This window comes from Cotesia glomerata, linkage group LG6 (assembly GCF_020080835.1).
Source record: "Cotesia glomerata isolate CgM1 linkage group LG6, MPM_Cglom_v2.3, whole genome shotgun sequence".
Lineage (NCBI taxonomy): Eukaryota > Metazoa > Arthropoda > Insecta > Hymenoptera > Braconidae > Cotesia > Cotesia glomerata.
In genome coordinates, this window is record NC_058163.1 from 24,533,875 (window position 1) to 24,559,501 (window position 25,627).

The 25,627-nt window shown below is 28.3% G+C and overlaps 1 protein-coding gene across 4 annotated transcripts in view; it reads right to left on the reverse strand.

Moving 5' to 3' along the window:
• Window positions 1-25,627, reverse strand: part of LOC123268222 (LIM domain only protein 3-like) — a 156,573-nt gene that overhangs the window by 13,478 nt on the left and 117,468 nt on the right. The window contains exon 1 of one of the 4 annotated variants that reach the window (XM_044733151.1): window positions 15,487-15,853. The exons of 2 other annotated variants lie outside the window; for them this stretch is intronic. Coding sequence is in view for 1 of the 2 variants with exons in the window: in XM_044733150.1 (XP_044589085.1) it covers window positions 885-900 (16 nt within the window). In the remaining variant the exon portion in view is untranslated. Of the gene's footprint in view, window positions 1-884; window positions 1,218-15,486; window positions 15,854-25,627 lie in introns of those variants that run through there. One more of the 4 variants, XM_044733150.1, reaches the window with a different exon arrangement.

Consider the following 25,627-nt stretch of genomic DNA (forward strand, 5'->3'; position numbering starts at 1 on the left):
TTTCTTAACACAAAATTCTGACCTTCGATTTTAATTCATTAAATTCATTAATATATCTTCTTAACTAAATTCATTTCCCAAATTTTCTTAAATAAAATTTTAACCAATTTTCCTTAAATAAATTTAATCTCCAGATTAACTAAATTTACCAAATTCACCAAATTTTCTTATCGAATTTATCTAATAAATTATCCTTAAATTCAATCAATTATTTAATAATTGATTTAGCACTTTTCTAACTTAAACAATTCAATTACATTTATCCACCGGCCTAAATTTAATTTTCTAAAACTTTACAATACTATCATAATCTACTAAATTTTACGCCAACACTTGTTTACTGCAAATAAATTTTACCACATTACATAATCACTAAATTTCTGTACTAGTTCACTTACTAAATTTTCTACTAATATTTTCAATTAATAAATTCTACTGAACTCATTACAGGATTTACTAAATTTAATCTTCCTAAACAAAATTCTAAACATCAACTATTCGAATCCTAAGCGTCTCAATACAACTCTTAACTACATACATTCTAGAATGACCTTCACTGACTTAATTACGCATTTTCATTTCTTATTCAAATTTACTTTTCTTTATATCTCGAAAATTCTTAACTAAAATTAATTTATCATAGCCAACAGGCCTATAATAAATTACTTATAAATTCTCTACAGTAAATTCACAAATAAACTATTAATCTCATTCTTTTAAAATAAATATCCAATAACAAAAACTAGCTAAATGACCTTGGCGCATGAATTTCTAAAGTACAAAACTTGCTAATATAAAAATGACCGCTCGAGAAATTAATTTTAATTATTTCAGCCTCTTAATTAAATTAATAATCGATTTTGGCCTAAAAAAATCAAAAATACCTGGAGACTCAATCATTGTTTTATCCAACGACGACTGATACTCCGGTCCAACTTGGCTGGCTCCGCCGCTTGGCGTCTTGTCGTCTCAAACCACTATGTTAGCTTCCGGTCAGGGCTTGTCCAATTCCAAATACCGTAATAAACTCCTCAGTAGTTGCTTTCTATCGTCGGCGTTCAAAACTGCACTCTCTTGACTTATTTAATCTCAACAAGGTCACTGATTCACAAAAGGCAAAAGGCCACTGGCTTCCAGAAGGGAAAAAGCCTCGATGTTTTTCGTGCTCGCTCTTTTATAACCCTCAGCTCAGGCTCTCGAACTTTCCTATTGTTATGCCCCGCTTCATTTTCCGGGAACAGTAGTGGGGACTCTTGATTAGCACGCCCGGTGACAAGTCGAAACTCTTGTCAAAAATCGAAAAGTAAGGGAAAACCCTTACCTACCGTGCGTCAATTATCGGGGTCGATAATGACCCCGGGAAGTTCGATTTTCCCTGTTACAACCTCAACGCTTTGCTTATGAGGCGTGCAATAAATTGTATTCTACTAAGCTTCAAATTTTTTTTCTTGAAATGAAAAAGATTGCCATTTTCTATTATAATATACAATTTTATAACTTACAATATTTTATACTTTTATTTAACAAAAAATATCTTTATTTAATCAAAGATAAAGATCTAAATTCATCAATTATTTTTTCTTCTATTAAAAAAATCTCTTAGCCCAAATTACCCACTGGTAATTTATATTTTAATATAATCAATTGGAATCAGATTTTATTTTGTAATAACTAGAAAATAAATACTACTATTGATACCATGTAACTTGTCACTTATAAATAATATTGACTTAAAATGCATTTTTGGGTAATTGCTTCTTACAATTTGTATTGACGTCAAAGTATTTGTTATTATTTATGATAATATACTCTAATGCACTTACATTCGGAGGTGAGTCACCGACAATCACTCAAGTGTTCATGTAATTAAAATTTTTATTACTTATCACTTAAGGCTTCTTGAGAGAAAGATTAGTGTTCATGTAATTTTTTTTGAAATGTCGAAAGTAGAGCACTACCGCAACGCTTCGCTTATGAGGCGTGCAAAATAAAAAAAAAAAAATTTCCCCAACTAAAAAATTTTCAAAAAACAATTAAGGGGTTGCGAATTTCTATCCCGACCTAGTAAGTACAAAAAACGTAATGCAAAGACGTTTTTAGTGATTGGAGTGGTACTCTTTGCAGATAAATTTTTCTGGAAAGCCTCGGAAGTTAAATCGAGCGGCACGAGTGTCGATAATTTATAACAGTCGGTTTTTATATAGATAAATATATTTTTTTTTTATTTTCTATACATCGCAACCGTAACATGTACATATATTTCTCTGGTATACAAAGCCCTTTACAAATCGTGAAAGTTCTACGAGCTTCCAAGTAAATGCGTCACTTCCGTTTCCATCCGGTCCAACAGGATTCCGCTACACTGCCAGTATTACAGTGCAATAGTGAACTCCTCGCTGTTCCTTTGCGCTACTTTTACGCTAGCTCTGTTTGTGTATGTGTGTGTGTATGCATTTGATACTTTATACATTTCTATATATTTATATATAAATATACACTCTAGGAATAACTAATGTAACGAGAGAGTAAAGAGGGTAAAGAGGGCTTGTGGGTTGGTCGTGTCCGCATCGAATGGCGCCAGCACAACAGATCCTTGTGGTGTGTATATACTCAGCATTACTAAACTTCAAAACAACTCTCGATTCATTATTTTTATCTTCCCGCTCTTTTTTATTCACTTGAAGGTTCTAGACCACACACATGTTTGTTTCTTTACTTTGGATATTTATTATCATGTCTTTGAAGATTTAAACATAAAAAAATTGAGTTTCAAATAAAATTTTCATTCATGAATTAATAAAAAAAATTCAACTATAAAAAATTCCTAACAAAAATTTCCTAAATGTAAATTTTATTAAAATTATGATAATAAATTTTTATTTTGTTTAATTTATTAATTGATAATTTAAATAGACCGAGAAATAAAATATTTCAAGCTTAAAAGAATGATTTTTCTTTTATAACTTATTTTCTGAAAATTAACTCTCTGATAGCGAGAATATTTAGCGACCATGCGTCATCTATTGGAGCTTTTCAATACTAAATTAAAAAAAAAATTATAAATGTTTGTATGGCAATTCTGGGCCTTATATATCAATATATAGCTTAATATAGCTAATTTTTATATCAGATCATATCAGAAAATTTTTTCACGTGGAAAAATAATAAAATTAATTACTAATTATTGTAATTATTAACATAGTAATATATAAAAAATTAATTTGATTAAAAACATAAATTCTATAACGAGAAAAACATTATAAAGAATTTTATTATCTAAAATTTTTTTGAAGAGAAATTTATTAGTTAAAAAATTTTTTCACCTGATTAAAAATATTTTTCTATGCTCAACAATTATTCCCTTTACTGATTTCATACGTCAAAGAATAATTTTTCTTTTATAACTTATTTTTTGAAAATTAACTCTCCGGTAGCGAAAATATTTAGCTATCATGCGCCATCTAGCGGAAATTTTTAATACTAAATTTAGTAAAAAAATTATATATGAGTTTGTATGGCAATTTTAGACCTAAAAAATCAATATATAGCTTAATAAATAAAATTAATTTGATTAAAAACAAAATTTCTTCACCAAGAAAAACATTTTAAAAAATTTTATCTCAAATTTTTTTTTTTTTTAAATTTCTCAATTAAAAAATTTTTTTACTTGATTGAAAATAATTTTTTATGCTCAACAATTATTCCTTTTATAAAATGATTTTTTTCTAAGTGTCTGAGTGCTATAATTACAAGCAGCAATTATAATAAATAATTTAAGCAGTTGTGATAGAACGTCAGGTGCAGAAGTTAAGGAAGACGTTAACAAGAGTTTTGGATAGGACGCTGCTGAAGTTGAGAACGTTCCAGCGAACAAATAGGTGTGACGTTGGATACGAGTTTACCGGTTAGCTGCTGTAATATATACTGCACAGTTATATGCAGTATATATGCAGTGGAGGGTGGTGGGATGAATGATACAGATACATGAATCCCGAGCTCGGTTCTCGGCTGTTGTGTAACGGAAGTGAACCAACTGGGATACGCTTGTGAGGGAAATTATTATGAGGATGAGAGCGACACCGAAGAGGGCAGAGCTTAATTAATTAGCCGGATACTTTGAGTAACAATCCATTATTACATACAAACATCTCACCCCTGCAACACAGGAGTCCGTGTTGCAGCCAGCTTTATGCTGCTAATTGGCCTTCTCTGAAGCTCCGAGGCTCAACTGGGAAGACCGTAAGAGTAAGAGTTATAAACGGCAACCCCCGGATCCTTCCTCTCCAGTACTGAACATGCTTTCTGACTCTATATGCTTTCTCGGTTTCATCCAACTGCTTTATCCATTTATTTATTTACTTATTTCTAGAACTTTTATCAAATATTCATTGTGAATTTTAATTTGAATTAAAATTAATTGTATTTACACACAGTAAAAAATTTTGCGTTATTGCGTCAAAAAATTTAGTGTTAAAAATTTTTGTCTTAAATATTTAACACTTTTAAGTGTAAATTTAACATTGGTTGTGTTAAATCAACACAAAAAAATGTTAAATATTTAACATAAAAATTTTTAACACAAAATTTTTTGACGTAATGACGCAAAATTTTTTACTATGCAACAAAAAAAAATTTATTTGATCCAAGAGAAAAATTATTAATTAAAAAAAATTATTTTAAAGAATTTGTCTTGATTAAAATAAAAAAATTTTGAACTAAGAAATTTTTTATTGTTTTTAGTAAATTTTTGTTTGATTTAAAAATTTTTTGTCTTTATTCAAGACAATTAAACTCTTCAAAATTATTTTCTAGGTTCAAGAATTTTTTTTTTCATTAAATTAATTTTTTTTTAGAGTAGACACATTATTATTCATTATAAAAACATTACAAAAAGAAAAAATTAAAATGATTCAAGAGAAAAATTCTTGAGTTTAGAAATTTCTCTTGGTTTAAATAAATTTTAATTAGATTTAATAACTTTTCTACTCAAATCAAGACGATTAAGCTTTTAGAATGATTTTTTTGGTTCAAGAATTTTTCTCTTAAATCAAGTTCATTTTTTTTTCAACACTAAAAAATCTAACAAAGAGTTGACTGTACAGTTTTAATTTAAAAAATTATGGAATCATGTTAATATTTTCTTTTTAATGTTATTATAATGAACTAGCTGACCCGGCAAACGTTGTTTTGCCATGTGAATAATTTCTAGAGAATTTCTAGTGTAGAAAAAAAATTACTAAGTAAATTGATGTTATCGAGCGGGATAGAAAATGATAAAATTATGAAAATGACTATTAAAAAGCAAGGGTTGGTGATAAAAAAGTGCAAATTTAGAGTTGTATGTATTTTTTGATGCTACATAATAAAAAAATAAAAAAAAAAAAATTTTATCAAAAAAATAAAAAAAAAATTTTTAGGGTGAACACCCCTTATCACTTAGAGGTTAGAAAAATAGATAGTAGCCGATTCTCAGGCTTACTGAATATGCATAAAAAATTTCATGAGAATCGGTCAGGCCGTTTCGGAGGAGTATAGGAACGAACATTGTGACACGAGAATTTTATATATTAGATAATCATGTATCTACTCTGAAAAAAATTAACTTGATAAAAGAAGAAAATTCTTGAACCTAGAAAATAATTTTGAGTTTAATTGTCTTGAATCAAGACAAAAAATTTTTAAATCAAACAAAAATTTACTAAAACAATAAAAAATTTCTCAGTTCAAAATTTTTTTTATTTTAATCAAGACAAATTCTTTAAAATAATTTTTCTCTTGAATCAAATAAATTTTTTTTCGTTGTATAAACAATTAATAAATAAATAAATGGATAAACAAACCTCTTCAAAATTATTTTATTCTTGAATCAACTATTTTTTTTTTAATCCGCAAAAATTGGCGCTGTGAACCTGCGCAATTTTTCTAAGCTGTATTATTAAATTCACGCAAAAAATACTTTTTGTTAAAAAAAATTTGGATGTAAAAAACTACATTAAAAAATTACTTATAATTTATAACGAACAAAAAAATATTACCAAGGTTAATAATTGATAAATTGTAAAAATAAAAAACCAAAAATTTATATTAGATGCCCGTCAATTTCTTCTTACATTAATTTATTTCCAAAATGTCCGTCGCCGGTGGCTACTTTATATTTGACATTTTTATTAAACCCCTTGTTCTCCCTACCGGGTAGCTTTCTCTGGTCTCGGGGCTCTCGAATAGAAGTTCTTGCTCTACAGCTAAGCGTAGAGAAGCGGAAGGTAGTCTAATATATATGTATATATTAGATAGACATATATATAAAACTCCAATTCTAGCTCAGAGTCGAATGACATAAACTGAGACGGACGTCTCCTGTCCCGTATCACTGATAGGGCATTCTCAACGTAATCTCTTTTCTTTTTAAATTCAATTTCTCCTTTTTTGTCTCCAACAAAAATAATATAAATCCGTGCTCTATTGACCGACTCGAGAAGATATCCAATATCGCGTGACACGAGCTGATATCTACTAACAGAAATACTTTTTAAATTCTTCAATTATTATTTTTTTATCAACACAATTTTTTTACGGATGTAATTGCAGTTAGAAATATTTTAAATTAGTTTTAGTGATAAAAAAAATGTTTAAATTAATTTTAGCGATAAAAAAAAGGTTTAAATTAATTTTAGCGATAAAAAAATATTTTAAATTAATTTTAGCGATAAAAAAATGTTTAAATTAATTTAAAAATAAATTACCGAGGCAATAAATAAAAACTAGTTGGAGACAAGGACAGGAAAGGCTGTAGGACTTGATAATGATTAAAAGCTGAAGATCGTGTGTCATTATACGTGGTACACAAGAGGAGTGGCTGCTAATTAGTCATTAGCGGAGGAAAAAGACACCTTTGCCTGTGGACGCGGAACAGAGCGACGGGGAGCAGAAGTAGACGCATATGCTTTGAGATGTACTCACTAGGCACAGTAGTGCTGAAACCAGTACCCGAGTGTACTCTGTACATACGTCTATATCTGGCACTAGTGTACAGAAGGTACTGTACGCGGGAACGTCAAACTTGTGTAAACAGGCTTTCGAGCAACCCCGTGCTTCTAATTGGACTCCACGACATAAGTTTAACTAATTGAGACCAGCCACCACTGTTGTACCACCTGCACTCTCGCCCCAAATGATTTAGACCGTGAAATATTTTACGACGCACCCTCATCAAACAAATCTAATGCTAATTAATCTTTTTACCTTTTTTCTCTCTCTGTTTGTTATAAAAAATATTTTTATTGAAAAATAAAAATTTATTTATTCAAACTAGCAACCTTGCCTTGTGAACTAAATAAACAAAAATTTTGCTTAATCAAATAATGACTTTTGTTAAATTGCAATGTATTTTCTTAACTATTGAAGTTTTTAAAGATATAAGCTCATCCCGATGTTACACTCATCAAGAGCTTTCATTTGAGTATCCACATGCATTTTTGATATATTTTTCATATATACATATATGTAATATATATAAATATATGAAAAATTGATATGGGTACTCAAATGAAAGGTCTCGATAAGTGTAATGTCGGGATGAGCTTATATATTTAAAAATTTCGATAATTCACAAGATAAAAGGTCATTTTTTAATTATTGATAATTTTTAAAGATGTAAGCTCATCCCGATGTTACACTAATCAAGAGCTTTTATTTGAGTACCCACATACATTTTTGATATATTTTTCATATATACATATATGTAATATATATAAATATATGAAAAATTGATATGGGTACTCAAATGAAAGGTCTCGATAAGTGTAACATCGGGATGAGCTTATATCTTTAATAAATGTCATTAGTTGACAAGATAGCAATGTCAGTTGTTAATTATTGACATTTTTAGAGATATAAGCTCATCCCGATGTTACACTCATCAAGAGCTTTCATTTGAGTACCCACATGCATATTGATATATTTTTCATATATACATATATATAAATATATAAAATATATGAAAAATTGATGTGGGTACTCAAATGAAAGGTCTCGATGAGTGTAATGTCAGGGTGAGCTTGTATCTTCAAAAATATCATTAGTTCTTTTTACTGACATTTTTAAACGTCGATTTTATTGTAGCTGTAACTCTTGAGTTAAAATTTCGAAAATAAGGACTTCAATATTCAAGATAATTTTTAAAAAAGATATTTTATTATTATTATTATTATTATTATTATTATTATTATTATTATTATTATTTTACGTTATAATTTAGATAGAGGTAGATTGAGTAGGGGCCCTTGTATGATTAGGGGCCAAGTATACGGGTATGTACCAGCGTAGTGAGTAAATGTAAGTTTTACTCCCCCAGGAAGCTTGTTAGGCGTCACCGTACTCTGTACCGAGTTTGCTGTCTTCTAATTGGCGATATAATGATCATCAGCATATAAGTATACAAGGGATACCCTTGTACATATATAAATACACACTGGTCCTCGTCGCGACCCTTGAATTCTGCCTGTTGAGAGCTGGATCGCATTTTTTAGCCCAACAACATTGCTGGGGAAATTTCACCGAAAAAGTCCTCTAGCACTATACACGTGGAATTATAAATTCTTACCCTGCAGCTTTTTACTCAGACAGAACACTCGACAATCTTCTAAGAAAATTAAATTTTAAAAATTATAAATAAAGTAATATCTGGGGTTTAAATTTTCATTTATCCAAAAAATATGTTTTTTGGATTATATTGAGTTAAAAACATACTTTTGAACCAAACAATAACAGATTTTAATTAAAGCAAGAATTAATAACCAAAAAAAAATTTTTTAACGTAATAAAGTCGGCTTTTTTCTGCGAGTTTTTTTAGTGTAAAAATATTTTTCTGAGCGAAAAGAAAGCTTTTTTTTATTAAAATAAAAATTAAGTAATCTTGAAGATCCAATTAAAGATAAGTCAAAGCTCTTGGTCAGTTAGAAATTAGTTTTCGGACGTGTATCATGAGAAAAGAAGGAAAGAAAGGAAGATATAAGGCAAGGGGCGAAAAGTGCGGTCACTAGTGGAGGGCGAGCGGGAGTGAAGAAATCGTTGCACCATCGCGATTCAAGACAACTTGAGTTCGAGTAGAGTAGCCAGAGAGGTTTAGTACCCATAAAAAAACACGGAGAAAAAGCGCCTTCTTAGGAAAGGGGCCAAGGGGTTACAAAGGGACCAAGGAATTCAATTTAAACTTATTTTTTGCTAGACAATATCTCCTTCAATGTGAATCTAAATACAATAATAAAATATTAAATTGCTTTTTATAACCCTACCCTCTACTCTTCTTCATCCCCGAGGGTTTAATAAAAACAAACTACACCCTGCAAACTATACCCGTTTTAATATTATAAATTGCTTTTTATTCGCGATAAATAACAACTTAGTAAAGATATCCTTATGAGTTTTACACAAAATCTATTTATACTTGTATTTACTTTTTACTTTTATTTATTTACTTTTAATAAAATTTACCTACCGATACACAAAACAGCAACCAATATTCATAAATCACCCCACGTTATACTCTTGGAATAAGTAGTCTTGTTGCCTTATACTTTCTACCCTCGGCGGACGGGAATGGAAACAGAAAACTCTCTTAGCATTTTATATAAGAAAGGTCCGACAGCGGTCAGTCGTCGGCTAAAAAAATCTGACAAAAAATTAGAAGAAAAGACGGACGAGTTGTAAAAAAACTCGCTGATTCTATTAAGATTTCTCTAAGGCTTGTTACATTGATTCTCGAAGCCTAAAAAATCTGTCAATAAAATATACACTTAATTGTTTATTCAATTTCTTAGATCATTTTTTTTTATTCTTAAAAAAAATTTTTTAATTTAATGATTTTTTACGAAAAAATTTTAAAACTGAGATCTTGGGTTCAAATCCCAATAATAGTTTTTTTTTTATTTTCTATAAAAAATTTTCATTTTATTATTCTATTTAATTGTAAATTATTATTTAAAAAAAAAATTCTAACGGTACTAAATTTTTAATTTTTAATTAAGAATTAAAATTAATTTAATTAAAAATTTTCAATTTTTAATTTTTAATTAATGTTTTTTAATTTTTAATCCAGCAATTTTTAACAAGAAAAAACAGTAATAATTTTTTTTGCTGTGTAAATTTTTGTTTATTTAGAAAATAAGGTCTTAAGTTCGAATCCGAGTCAAGTTTTTTTTTTTTTTTTTTTTTAATTAGAAATTTTATTTAATTATTTTAGATAATTGTTAATTATTTTTGTTTCTTCAAAAAAAGAAATTTGAAGATTACTGTCGGAAAAAGAGCGAAATCAATCAAAAACATTAATTGAAAGAGCAAGAAGACAATGGTCTGGGCTCTATCTGAGAGGAGTTTGTTATTTATTTGCCCGAGATTCTATAACAGGACAGCGGCTGCCCGCTCGAGAAGCTACGGATCCTCGCGCTGTCTTGAACGCTCTTGATAATCGAAAGATATCGGGGCAATATCCCCGAGCACGAAACCCTTCTGTTGAATTCATTCGCTGATACCTTTTCAAACTTTTCGTTTTTCCAACTTTTGTTTCTTTTTTTAAACTTTTAGATTTAATTACTCTAGATACGGTAGTAATTTAATTACTTTTCCATCGATGGTTTATTGTGAATTTTATTTAAAATTCAAGTTTAATTTTAGGAAAAAATAATTATTTTTCTTATTCATTTTTCAGTAAAAATTAATGATACTTTTCAATATTTTTTTTTACATTTTATCCGTAAATAATTATTAAAAAAATTGTAATTAAATCAAATATTTTTGGACTGCTGTGATTTTCACGGTAATTTAAAAAAAATTTTTTTTCCGTGTACTTATACTTATGAGACATGTCCCTCAAGGAACCTCTAGAGGCTTCTCTACCCCAAACTCACCGCAGACATACTGGTGCCACCTGACGGCATGTCTAAAGACTCGGATCGCGTTTCAATCGCCGTAAAAGCAACTAAACTCAACCGAAGTAAAATAACCAAACCAAAGCAGCCGTTCTATGTGAGTGTATATATATATATATATATATATATATATATATATATATATATATATATATATAGTATTAAGCCCACAGAGTAAAGGTCGCCGAAGTAAAACTTGTATCGAGAAAAGGAATAGGAGCTTCTGGTCACTCGGTGAGATACCACCCCACAAATTCAGCTACTATATAAAGAGTAAGTAAAAATACTCGTGTCTGCACACATGCATGTGTAGGATGTATAACGACGGGAGCGACTTAAGAGGATTATATTTGATATTTCGATCGAGCAAAGTGGCTTTTTATTGGCCGTCCGACTCAGAAATTATCGTTGGCATTACGGGAATTGTTTTTTGCTCTTCTATCACTCACTTCCCTCTGTTTCCTTCACATAAAATACCTTTGCTTTATATAAGCATATATAAGTATATGGATATTTAGAACCAGAATTCAATTAAATCCACTTGATGATATTAAAAATTTAGGATTGTATGTTATTGAAATATTTTACTAAATTAAAAAATTTTTGTCTATTGAGCGATTAAATTTTCATTGCCTTCTATAATTCTGAGTGGAGATTTCATGGTAGTAGGATTGAGTACTTGAGTAATTTTTTAGTTATATAATTGTATGAATGCTTGCAAATTTAGATGAATTTTTTTCAAATATTTGAATTTTTTTGAATCTCTAATATTTTAGCCAGAATCAGTAATGTTAAATTTTTTATTTACGGACAAGTTTTATAATTTTATTTTTAAATTTTAAATTCAAATTCTGGGAAAAATAAAATAGGTTTAATATAATTTTTTCGTATCTTTATTATTTAACCCAAAATTTTGAATTGAAAGTTGAGCGTTTAAAACTTAAATAAACTAATATTAATAATTTAATTATTCAATAATAATAATAATAATAATAATAATAATAATAACTAGCAACTATATATGAAAAATTGATGTGGGTACTCAAATGAAAGGTCTTGATGAGTATAACATCGGGATGAGCTTATAACTTTAAAAATGTCAATAGTTCACGAGATATAAGGTAATTTCTTAATTATTGATATTTTTAAAAATGTAAGCTCATTTCGATGTTACACTCGTCAGGAGCTTTCATTTGAGTACCCACATGCATTTTTGATATATTTTTCATATATACATATATATAACATTTATAAATATATGAAAAATTGATGTGGGTACTCAAATGAAAGGTCTTGATGAGTATAATGTCGGAGTGAGCTTATATCTTTAAAAATATCATTAGTTGATAAGATAGCAATGTCAGTCCTTAATTATTGACATTTTCAAAGATATAAGCTCATCCCGATGTTACACTCATCAAGACCTTTGATTTGAGTACCCACATGCATTTTTAATATATTTTTTATATATACATATATATAGTATATATAAATATGTAAAATATATGAAAAAATGATGTGGGTACTCAAATTAAAGGTCTCGATGAGTGTAATGTCGAGGTGAGCTTATATCTTTAAAAATGTCAATAGTTTACGAGATACAAGGTCATTTCTTAATTATGTATCTAGAGATAAACCTTGAAAAGGCACAAATTCAAGTCAAGACCTTTGGAATGACACTAAATTTCTCTAAAAAAAAAACCGATTTTATCATATGACTATCCTGAAAACAAAATTTTCTTTATGCTCTTAATAATATATAGATAAAAGGTTAAATTAACCTTGAAAAAAAAAAAAATAAAAAATAAAGATATAAATTAACCGTAAACTAAAATAAACACTAGCTCAAGTGGATTTATTTGTCAAGCTTTCTTTGGAGTATACAAATAACAGTAGCTTCTCTCGCAGGTTCAGTTCGCCTTCACAGACAAGTACCACAAGTACAGCAGCAGTGACAGTGGCTGCACTATATATTTCACCCCTGAACCTCTGTTCAGTGTAGTACAGTACATAACAGTAGTATAGAGTAGGGAAACTTCAAACGAAACAATTCGGGCATTCTCTTCAGATTGCATCATCGACTACACGGAAACTCGGAACTCGGTGACTGGTGTACCGTTACACACACGATCTACTCAGTTCTGAGTTCTCAGTGACTGGCGTATTATAGAGTATTACTAAAACAGTATGTAGTATGTAGTAGTGTAGTGGGTACTCTCAGAGTAGTAGCTTCTAACGAGCCCCCAGTGTCACTTAAACTAGTGCCAATTATCGAAATCCAAATGGACGGATACGTCGGCAGTCGCTCGTCGAGGAAACCGCTTAAAGAGGGCTGGTTCATTATATCGAGGGCTCTGGAATTCGACGTCAATCACTCTCTCTTACTTTTTCTTCTCCTCTCCTCTCTCTTCTGCATAGTGCTTTACTAATTTCCAACTTCAATTACGCTTACCGAGATCAATAATTCGCCTCACTGTACTTTTAAATTGCTTTTTCAAAATATATATTTTTAAATGCTCTATTCATTTTTCCAATCATTGAAAACCGTTTTATTTTCTTTTTTATTTCAATTTTTTATTCAATTACTTACAAATTATTCTAGTCAATATTTTCCAAATTTTAATTGTCCTTTTTTGATTTTTATTTATTTAAAATTTTTTTATTAAATTATATTTATAAAAAAAAATTTTTTTAGTTCCTTTGTTATTTGTTTTTATTATTTCTTATCCATAAAAAAAAAATTATTATTAAAGCTATGTAGTTTTAATTCAATAATTAAATATAAAATGACACTTCAGTGCTTATACTCTTGATTTTTAGTAACTAATTTTGTATTAAATAAAAAGGTTTGTTAATTTAAGAAATTAATTTTTGTTTAAAGTAAATTTAACTTGATTTAACATTGCTTTAATTTTAAAAATGATTTTTTTAGTTCAAAATTTTTTCTTTTGAATTATTTTTAATTTTAATTATTTGGGATTTAATAAAATTTTTAGTTATTAAAAATTCATCTAAATTTTTTCTTAAATTTTAAGCCAAAAAATCAATGCGATAAATTTTGTATCAAGTGTTCTAACATCATAAATTTGATATTTAAGCTAGTAATATCTTGATAAAAGGCTTGATTTTTTTTTAATATTGTTGAAATATGTCTTAATTAATTCCAAAAATTTGAAGGAGATTGCCCGACTATTTAAATAAATAAATACGACGGTCTAATTAAGCAATTTGTCTAACTCCTTATTTTTTAGAGGGTGATTTTTTAACATTTTGATGTAGTCATAATCGAATTATAAATTATTTAAATGATTCAAACCAAAATATTATATCTCTATTAGATAATAATGATATTAAATGGTTTTTTAAAGTGATAATAAATTTTGAACTAATTGTTTTTTTCGTACAAATAGATGATCCTCTACAATAGAGTTAGACAATTTGTTAATTAGAACGTCGATTAACTTTGAAATTGAGAAATTCAACCTTTGAACATTAAAACATTTCTGTATTTTTCTCGTCAAACTCTCGGTAAATATTTTAAAAAAACTTATGGATAAAATTAAATATATTATTGATAAACGTAATTCAAAAAAATTTACACTTGCCCGACTAATTAAAGTGTATTAATTAAAATAAAAATAAATGCTGCCATTAGCCAATGTTACATATACATCTATATATTGAGAAAAATCATATGATTAATAAAAAATTAATAAAAAACTTCAACATAATTATATTAAGTCAAATTTTTTTTTTAATAGCAATTTTTAAATCAAAAGCTCAAAATCTTATAAGCTGTCAAAAACAACTTAAGCATCCAAAGGACCCTAATAAATAATTAAAGGGCAAAAAAATCCCTTTTAAATCCTTACAAATAAATCCCTTGAAATGACAAAGAGCACAAAAAGATTGCTCATATATTTATACCGTATTCATTATTTTAGTATTATTATTACTATTATTATAATAATAATAATTATTACTATATACTAAGATAAAGAAGAGAGTGAAGTAGGTTGCGCTCTATTCCCCTCGAATGGGAATGCAAGCAAAGTGCATGAAAGGCATTATACATTACGGAGATACACAATGCAATACAATAGAATACACTCGAGTCAATATAAATATAAAATACATAGACCCGAGTGAGTTGAGTCTTAAATACCTCAACCTCTGCCGGTAATTCGAGTAACCTCGAGAGTCTCTGAGTTAATACTCTCAGCTCGAAGCTCTCAGCAGTAGCAGCACCCCTTAAGCTCCTTCCCTCCACCCAACCCTTCCTTTCCGACTGGAGACGAACCCCTTAATTAAATCCGACGCTTCGAAATCCGATCGAAACTCGAGTCGACTCCAATCAACGTTACGCCGAGAGTTTCTACGCTAATAATGGACTTATTTTATTTTCATTTTATCTTTAAATACTTCATTAACGTCTTTTTATTCATTACCAACTTTATTCATTAACTTTCAGTACTTTTCATTTCAATAATTATTATTATTCATTCTATTTAATTAATAAACATTTTTAATTATTAATTTAAATTATGCTTTTCTTTATTACCTGGCAAACGTGAGCCATGTGCGGATTTTCTTGCGTTCGGAGCAATTTTGGCAACTGCAATTGTTCTTTCTTGGTTAAAATTTATTTTTAAAATTAAAATAATTTATTTAAATTTAAATTTAAATTTTTTTTCAACTAAAAATTATTTGAACTAATTTTCACTTCACAAAAACAAAGTCACTATAAATTATTTTTAAATTATTTTTTTTATTAATAATTGTTATTATTCACACGAATTAAACGTTTAATTAAAGAATCATTTTTGGCAGAAAATAAAGCGACTGTAATTATATTACTCGCGGCTATTACTAATAAATAGTGTAATGTAGTAAGTGATATAACCATACGCTTCAGCGGCCGGCTGTAAACTGTCGCGTGTGACGTTCCGCGGCACGCCACCGACACCAATAAATCCCCACCAAGATTCACCACCCCTCTAGCGCTCCCACCAGAGCCTCGAGATCCCCACCAGACAGCCTTCACCCTACTACGGAAATTTCGACCCCTCTGGTGAAGTGTGTTGGGGAAATTACCCCTGATTACTCGGATCACATGCTTCCTCAATAGCGTGATTCGTTGGCATTTATTTTGTTTTCTAGTTATTAAATTATTTTTTATTTTGTGCTCTGAATTGGTGAGCTGCTTTTTTATTTTATTGTCTGGATATTCATTTATTATGAGTTACTAAATTTTTTAGTTTTATTAAATTTTATTTTTGTGAGAAATATTTTAAAATTTGGACTTGGAATATTTTTTTTTTTAACTAAATAGTCCTTTAAAAAAATTAATGGAACATGGATAAAAATTTTATAAGTTAGAATATTGAAAAAAAAGTCTATGAAACTTAAAAAAAAATTTTTTGAAGTTTATAAATATTAATTTAATTAAAAAAAAATTTTTTTTAATCCAGCTGTTTAATATTTTGTCAGTAAAAAATTATTTTGTAAAAATATTTGAATTATTCACTATAAAATATTAATTATAAAATAATTAAATAAATAGTATTTAGAATATTAAAAAAAAAGTTTATGAAACTTAAAAAAAATCTTTTTGAGGTTTATAAATGTTAATTTAATTAAAAATTTTTTTTAATTCAGCTGTTTAATATTTTGTCAATAAAAATTTATTAAAATTATTTTATAAAAATATTTGAAGTATTTACTATAAAATATTAATCATAATATAATAATAAAATAAATAGTATTTGTTAATATTAAAAAAAGAGTCTATGAAACTTAAAAAAAAATTTTTTGAGGTTTATAAATATTAATTTAATTAAAAAAAAATTTTTTTTTTAATTCGGCTGTTTAATATTTTGTCAGTAAAAATTTATTAAAAATATTTGAATTATTCACTATAAAATATTAATTATCATATAATAATTAAATGAGTAGTATTTAGAATATTAAAAAAAAGTCTATGAAACTTAAAAAAAAATTTTTTTTTAATTTAGCTACTTGATATTTTGTCAGTTAAAATTATTTTGTAAAAATATTTGAATTATTTACTGTAAAATATTAATCATAATATAATAATTAAATAAATAGTATTTCAAATATTAAAAAAAAAAAGTCTTTGAAACTTGAAAAAAATTTTTTTGAGGTTTATAAATGTTAATTTAATTAAAAAAAAAATTTTTTTAATTTAGCTACTTTATATTTTATCAGTAAAAATTTATTAAAATTATTTTATAAAAATATTTGAATTATTTACCATTAAATATTAATTATAATATAATAATTAAATAAATAGTATTACAAAGAACAAAAAAAAAATTAATAATCCTTGAACATAAAATAAACGAGTGTCATGACGTTAAATAAACGAGATTGAAAATACCGAGGATTTCCACCTCCGAGTCCCTTGTAGTGGTTGTACAACTGCAACAATAAGCACAGAAGCCAGGAGCCCGCAGACGAGAGCAAATCAGGGGAAATTTCCCCACTTTCCCGAAATCCTCCCCACCTTTGGAGCCTTTCCTCGGGAAGCCACACCTCCCATTACAAAAATTACTCCGTCGTTGATTTAGTGTTGCGCTCTATACCACACCAGCCCGTATCCCGTGTCCCGTATCCCGTATCGCGTTCGCGTACTGTTATTATCATTATTATATCCTACTAGAATAGCTTCACCACTACCACTAATGCGACTAACGGCCCGAACACTTCGGGTGGGAACTAAGTAATGAAAGGGTTGCCGCAGCCAGGATACACCGATTCACGGAATCATTCGCCAGATTAAATTATAAACCCTACACACTTACACTGATACTAATACTGATACTAATGCTGCCTTATATTGTCTATTATTTTTATTCATTGCATTTTTCCCTCCGAAAAACAAACAAATCTAATTTAATTCATTACTCTCAGACCAAACGCATTAACTAATAAGATCGATATTGAATTATTATTATTATTATTATTGTTTTTTTTTTATTATAATAGTTATTTCAATAGATTAAAGTATGCTGTATCAATGGACTTTTTAATTATTACCGAGTGGTTTCTAGTAAATTGGAAAAAATAATTATTAGCGCGCCCTAAGGAGTGTCTTCAATTAGTTGATTCGGATAAATTTTAATCAATCGAGTTTGGTTGCATTTAACAATTGTTTTTACACAATTTATTTTTTTCAAGATTCAAAATTTTACTCTTGCTTCAAGAAATTCATGAATTTATCCAGAAAATTAATTTTTTGAATAAGCAGAGAATTATTTAGAAGAATTTTACTCTATCCAAGTACTTTATTGTTTTTTAAGAAGATACACTGATACTTTGCCCAAGAATTTCTATTGGATCAAGAGACGTCGTAACGTCGGTCCAAGATTTTACCGACCTGTTTCAAGAGTTCCGTAAGAAACAACAAATTCTCGAATTTCTAGTACTCTCTGCACCATCAAAAAATTCTTGAATACTTTTCAGAATATGTTCAAGCTAAAATTTTGTTTTTCTAAAAGATTTTTTTGGTGTTTCGAATAAAAAAACTATTTTTAACCAAAAATCTAGAATTCTTAAAAGAAAACAAAATTATTTTTAGTTTTAGATAATTGTTGTTGGTTTTTGAATTTTCTGTATCGACTTAAGATAATATTCTCTTTAATCAAGTGACAATAGTTATCGACCGAAGATAAAGATCTCTTGAGCCAAGAAGTCAGAATTAAAGGCAAGAAATTGTAGAAGCAAAACAACCGGTTGTCTTTTAAAATCTTGGATCTAAAATGTTTTAAATTTTAATAATGATTTCCAATAACTGATATTTCAATAAATACGCCAAATTTTCTTTAAATTGTGACACAAAATCGAGTACAATATTAGACAGATAACAATCCAGAAGAATTTTTTTCTAACAAAGCACTTTACTGTTTTCAAACAAGATATATTGATACTTTGCCCAAGAATTTCTATTGGATCAAGAGACGTGGTAACGTCGGTCCAAGATTTTACCGACCTGTTTCGAGTTTCGTTAGAATCAACAAATTCGCGGATTTCTGCTACTCTCTGCACCATCAAAAAATTCTTGAATACTTTTCAGAATATGTTCAAGCTAAAATTTTGTTTTTCTAAAAGATTTTTTGGTATTTCGAATAAAGAAACTTTATTTTTAACCAAAAATCTAGAATTCTTGAAAGAAAACGAAATTATTTTTAGTTTCAGATAATTGTTGTTGGTTTTTGAATTTTCTGTATCGACTGAAGATAATATTCTCTTCAATCAAGTGACAATATTTATCGACCGAAGATAAATATCTCTTGAGCCAAGAAGTCAGAATTAAAGGCAAGAAATTGTTGAAGCAAAACAACCGGTTGTCTTTTAAAATCTTGGATCTAAAATGTTTTAAATTTTAATAATGATTTCCAATGACTAATATTTCAATAAATACGCCAAAATTTCTTCAAATTGTGACACAAAATCGAGTACAATATTAGACAGATAAAAATTTCCAAATAAATCGGCTTCCAACCAACACCCAGAGCCACGAATTAATGATAATAATAATAAGTAAAATCAGGAGCTTAATAAGGAGTAGAACAAAAGGACTCGTCTTATTAATTTCTAAAAAATCACTAGCTCGGAATCGAAGCTTCAAAAAAATCTTGAAGAGTCTATAGTAGCTTTAAAAATAGTTTTGCTCTTGAACCAAAATTTTTATCACTGTAATGTCGGCGGCAAAATCTAAAGAGTAGCGCAAGAATAATACTAAGAGTATTAATCACTTAAAAGACTCTAATGGAACTTTTCTGTAGGTCTACTTAGTCCTCGACTTATACTACTGCGATTATGAGGCTTCAGAGGCGAGCACGGATGATGGGAGAGAATTTTAAAAACCGTCGTGTCTTTGTATTAAGAAAAGCGACTATTATATCGCACGTATTAAACTAAACGTTGCTGGGGAGCTTTTGTCTTTTTAATATAAAAAAACTTTTGGGCTGGGAGGACAGCAAAAAAAAGGGACTCATTTGCTAGATTAATCAGTTGTGGATGGATTAATGGGAATATTTTTTCCTAGCGTGATTATTCCAGGCACTCTGGGTAATTATTGGGTGTGGGTGACTCAAAGCACTGAAAAAATTTACTCAAGGTAATTGACCCTTTTTAGATTCTTAATGGAGGGTAGACAAATACTTTTTACTTTTTTATATTAAATTTATATAATTGTATTGCGACGAACTTTTAAATAAATTGAATTTTTTTTCGGCTATTTCTTCGGATAGAAAGATAGTTAAGTTCCAAGGTCGATCGAAATGAAAAAAATAAAGATGTTAGGGCATTTGTGATGAGATGAGACGAGCTCTAGTAATATTGTGTGTTCTATTACAGGGGGCGCAAACAAGGAAACAATTTATGGAGTCACTGATCGTAGAAAGAGAAGAAGAAAAAAACTCAATCGCTTTTTATAAATGTATCATATGTATAGATATTATAAGAATTTCCCCGGTCCTGTCTGTCCGTGATCCAGAGTCCACTCTCGAGAGTACCCTCGCTACGCGTCTGATGTCCGATACATCAGCCCCATGCATAATAAATCCCCAGACGACTCGGTGTAGGGAGTTGAGGTACTCTACTGAGTTTCTCTACGCCGCAAGCACTCTCCTCAGGAATATGACTCAGGAATATGTCCGTCTCAGTCTCCTTTAGCTCTTGCAAACTTTTTACAACGTTTTATTTTTATGTTTTTATTATTTCTTATTTTTGGAGGCACTCTCAAGTCGAAAATCCAGAAACCGAGGATTCACGTTTTTCTCATATATTTTTTTTATTTCGGCCTTATATTTATTCTTTTATATCCCTCGCTATTACCGGAGCTCGTTTAACTGTGACCGGTGATGGAACTTTTTTATGATATCGTTATTTGAGATTGTTGCTTCAAGCTAAATAATTATTTTACTTTTGCCTGTTTTATGCCTTTTTTCGATGTATATAAGGAACAGTTTTGGGTTTTAATAGTAGTTTGAAAATAAGAGAAATTTTGATCTCAAAATTTGGTGGGTAAATTTTTTATTTTATTAATTTTTAAACCGCCATAAAAAAGTTTTTATATATTTTACATTTTAAAAATTAACCTACTTATTTTAGCGTTAATAGGAATTTTTTTATACAATTTTGACATGCTTCATTAATTAAGCAAATATTCGGATAAAAAATGTTTGGTAAAATATAATATTTGTTAAATTTTATTAATTATTAAACCACGATTAAAAAAAGTTTTTCTTAACGAAGAAAGATTCTTTATCTTTCATCACAATTTTGCTGCCCAAAAATTTTTTATTCTATATTATAATAGCTTAAATAGATGTTTTATTAATTTTTAGAAATATATTTCTCCATAAATACGATTTTTTCATATACTTTACGTTTAAAAAATTACTTTACTTATTTTAGCGTTGAAAGTAATTTTCTGATACAATTTTGATACGCTTCATTAGTTAAGCTAATATATGGATGAAAAAATGTTTGGTATAATATTTGTTAGAAACTTTTTGTTAAATTTTATTAATTTTTAAACCATGATGAAAAAAAGTTTTTCTTAAGGAGAAAAAGTCATCTTTTATTAAAATTTTGCTGTACAAAAATATTTTATTCTATACTATAATAGCTTAAATAGATGTTTTATTAATTTTTACAAAAATATTTCTCCATAAAAACGATTTTTACATTTTAAAAATTACCCTACTTATTTTAATGTTGATAAAAATTTTTTGATCCAACTTTGACGCGCTTTATTAGTTAAACAAACATAAGGATGAAAAAATGTTTGGTATAATATTTGTTAGAAATTTTATGCTCTTTAATTTTATTCAATAAATTCTTCTAAAAAAACTTCAAAATTTAGGAATTATTTTCAATCTCAGTTTTATTGTTTTTAGACAATATTTGTCTTTAAATTATTATTTTGCAGGCTTTATACACAGGAGAATCCAACGGGCCCGGTGAAATGCACTAGCAATTTTTTTCCGGGAAGATTGTTGTTAGTTAAATCGAAAAGGAAACGAATCAACCATAAATTTTGTATCTTAATTTAGTTATATTACGAAAATATTTATTTATAAACTTGATACTAAACTACTACACTGAAAAGAAAAATATTTTATTTCACGCCTCATAAGCGAAGCTGATGAGGTTGTGCTCTACACTCGCCTTACAAAAATCAAGCGATTTTTTTAACTAAAATTGTCTCTATTTATTTTCTATCTTACTTGTAGAACAATATTTACATATAAATGTGATGGAAAAACACTAGTTTCAACACTTATGACATTTTTAAAAGACATTTTGCTTTTTAAAGAAATAAAAAAATTATTCCGTGGACGTCCGGCTGTCAAATGAAAACTGACGTGGTCACGATAACTGCCGAAAAACTTAACTGATCAAGTCCATATATTTTTTATACGCTTCAGTATGATTTGAAACTAAGTCCTTTCGAAGATCACGGTCTAATTCAATGTAGTTTATTTATAATTAGCAATAAACTAAAAATCCACTAACCGTTTGTATATCTATATCTATGTAAATAAGGTTCGTTTACAATACATGCGCAGTACCTTTCTTTTTTGGGTGGACAATGGCGTGAAAGATTTAAAAGTATTTGTATTTTATTTTAATCAATTTTATCATGGAAAATGCGATTATGAGGCGTGCACTTTTGGATTTTCCAAACTTTTCTTTTGTAAAGCTTCGACAAAAATCAATCATCATGAAAAAGTAAAAATGATAAACAATTTAAATGTAAATGTAACGAAAAAATGATAAACAATAAAAATAATTTACATGTAAATGAGGTTGTAAATCTCATAAAACTCGTAAAACATCATCAAAAGGTTCAAAGTGAAATTGCGTTTGGTAGAAGCTACTAGTAGAGACCGAAGTTGACGAAGGACGACCCAATGTCCACGGCAATTTCGTTCTAGCAAACGTATAAGCTCTCTACATCGGATAAGGGTTAAGGAGGGCTCGAGCCGAGAGGCAAGGGGAACTACTTTTAGGAGTTGTCAACCCACCGGGGCTTGGAGAGGGCCAGGGGCTAGAGATAGAAGCTGCGCTGAGACTGGCTCATCTTGTAATGGACTCAAGAGACAACCGAGTCGGCTAATGGAGCTTCTGCTTCTCCGGGAAAGCTCTTATCTCTCACGATATCTATCACGTATCAATACAATCCGCTGCTCCGACTCCTGCACTTTCAATCACTTGTAAAATTTATTTTTTACAGTAAATTTTTCGCAAAGTTATGAATTTTGTAACTTAATTTATGTTGAATAGTTGAATTATTGAACTGAATAAATAAATTTGTAATTTAATTTATTAATAAGATCGTTTATTTTAATTTTTTGAAAAAATTTATGTCGATAAATTCGGAATGAGCGAATTTGAATTCATAAATTTTTTTTAACCAAGAAAAAAATTTTTTTGAACGATAAATTTTTTTTTTAATTAGAAAAAAAATTTTTTTTGATTAATAATTTAACTAAACAAAATTTTCTGGAAATAACAATATACGGACGGCTGTAATAGATATATTTTTTTTTAAATCTACATGATAGTACACTTAAAAAAATTTAACTTGATTGGAAAGAAAAATTCTTGAACCAAGAGAATAATTTTGAAGAAGGAAATTGTCTTAAGGGGGTAGATGCACTTAGAATTTTAGAAAAATCGATTTTTTTTTTCATTTTCTTAAAGTATGATGTTTTAAGAATATTCTCTGAAAATTTCAAGTAATCCGATGAATAGTTTTCAAGATATTTAGTAATTACTGAAGCAACATTAAACCTCTCGAGATTCAGAACGAATAAATTTAGCGAACATGCGGGCAAACGAGAATACTCGCGAGGGCAGAATGTTTCGAAGACAACACCAGCTAGATGTTTTGGAAGTTTCAAAATCTGCAGAAGCTCTACTATATGGTCCAGGTATTGATGATTCAATATTAATATCTAAATAATTCTATTAGGCTAAAAATTTTATGTGATAAACGAGTGTAAGCTAGTCGGACTAAATTTTTCTAGCAACAATTTTTCAAAGTTTAATAACTCGAAGAATATTGAATTTAACCAAATTTTGTAAAGAATACTTTCGCTTTAAAAATTCTTAAAATATACGAAAATGAAAAATCAATTTAAAAAAATGAAATTTTTCAAATAAATTATTTAAACAATTAAATGTTCAAATTATCAACAAAAAAATGTGATATTCGGATTCAGCAGATAAAATTACGCAAAATTTAACTTTTTCCATTCAATTAGATACTTAACACCAAAATTAAACAAGATCTACTTTTAAAAAACTTTAAACGCGTTTTTATCAAAACTGTGTTTTTCCATTCGGTGACTAATATAACTCGAAAACCATTCGGCTTCTTGATGAAATTTTAATATTATCTTTTTGGCATTAAGAACTAGTCTTTAATCGAAGGATATTGATTTTTGTTGACAATTACTATATTTTTTAAACAATTAACTTTTAACTTTTTATCGAAAATCAGAGTCCTAAGTTTCGAATGCCACCATTTTGAAAATTTTCAAAAAAAAAAAAAGCTTCGATTAAAGACTGGATTTATTATTAAACTAAAGGTTTCACCTTGGTTTTTCGAATTCAGATGATCTAGAAGGCTGCTGTGATGGTCACCGCGAAGCACTACTTGCGAGAGAGGATCCAACCAATATGGCGATATTTTAATAAATAATATATATATATATATATATATATATATATATATATATATATATATATATATATATATATATATATTTTTTTTTTTTTTTATAAATGTTAAATTAAAGCATTGTATAAAAACTCTGTATAATTTATTTTGTAAAATAAACTTAATTACTGTAAAAAATAAATTTTTTAAAATAGACCTTTTTTTACGCTTCTGAGTGCATCTACCCCCTTAATCAAGTAAAATTTCCTTAAATTAAGAAAAATTGATTTAGTTCAAGAATTTTTCTACTCAAATCAAGAAGATTAAGTTCTTCAAAATTATATACTTGATTCAAGAACATTTTTTTTCTGTGTAAGCGCAGCAAAAGAGAAAACTATTTGTGTTAAATTATAATTTGTTATTTTTTATAAAAATATATATGCCAGTTAATATGTTTTATTAAACAAACATTGACTTAACATTCAATTAAAATAAAAATAAATCTCAGATAAGCTCTTTAAAAAAAATCTAATAAATGATTTATATTTCCAAACTTAATTCTCTTCTAACGAGAGAATTCAGCAACAATGCGACATCTATCGGAGATTCTATACACTAACCACGACCGAAAAATTATATATGACCATATATTGACGTCAAATTATCTGATGTGATCATATATGATCACTTTTCATATCAGGCCATAAATAGGCAGATTAAAAATTACACATGGAATTATAAAATTTTCTAATATCGTCATGAATGGCCTCAATATACTCTCATATGGCCAATTTTGAGATTAGAACATCAAATTTTTTTATATCGACATAAGTGGCCTGCCTCACAGGTTACTTTAATGATCTGATTAAAGTCTTAAAAAATAAATTTTTTTGTTTTTTATTTTTACGTCTCCAAGGCTCATCGTTAATACAGTTATAGAGTGATGAAATAATTTCTTGAAGCTCAATTACTTCGATAAAAAATATATTGACACACTTATCTT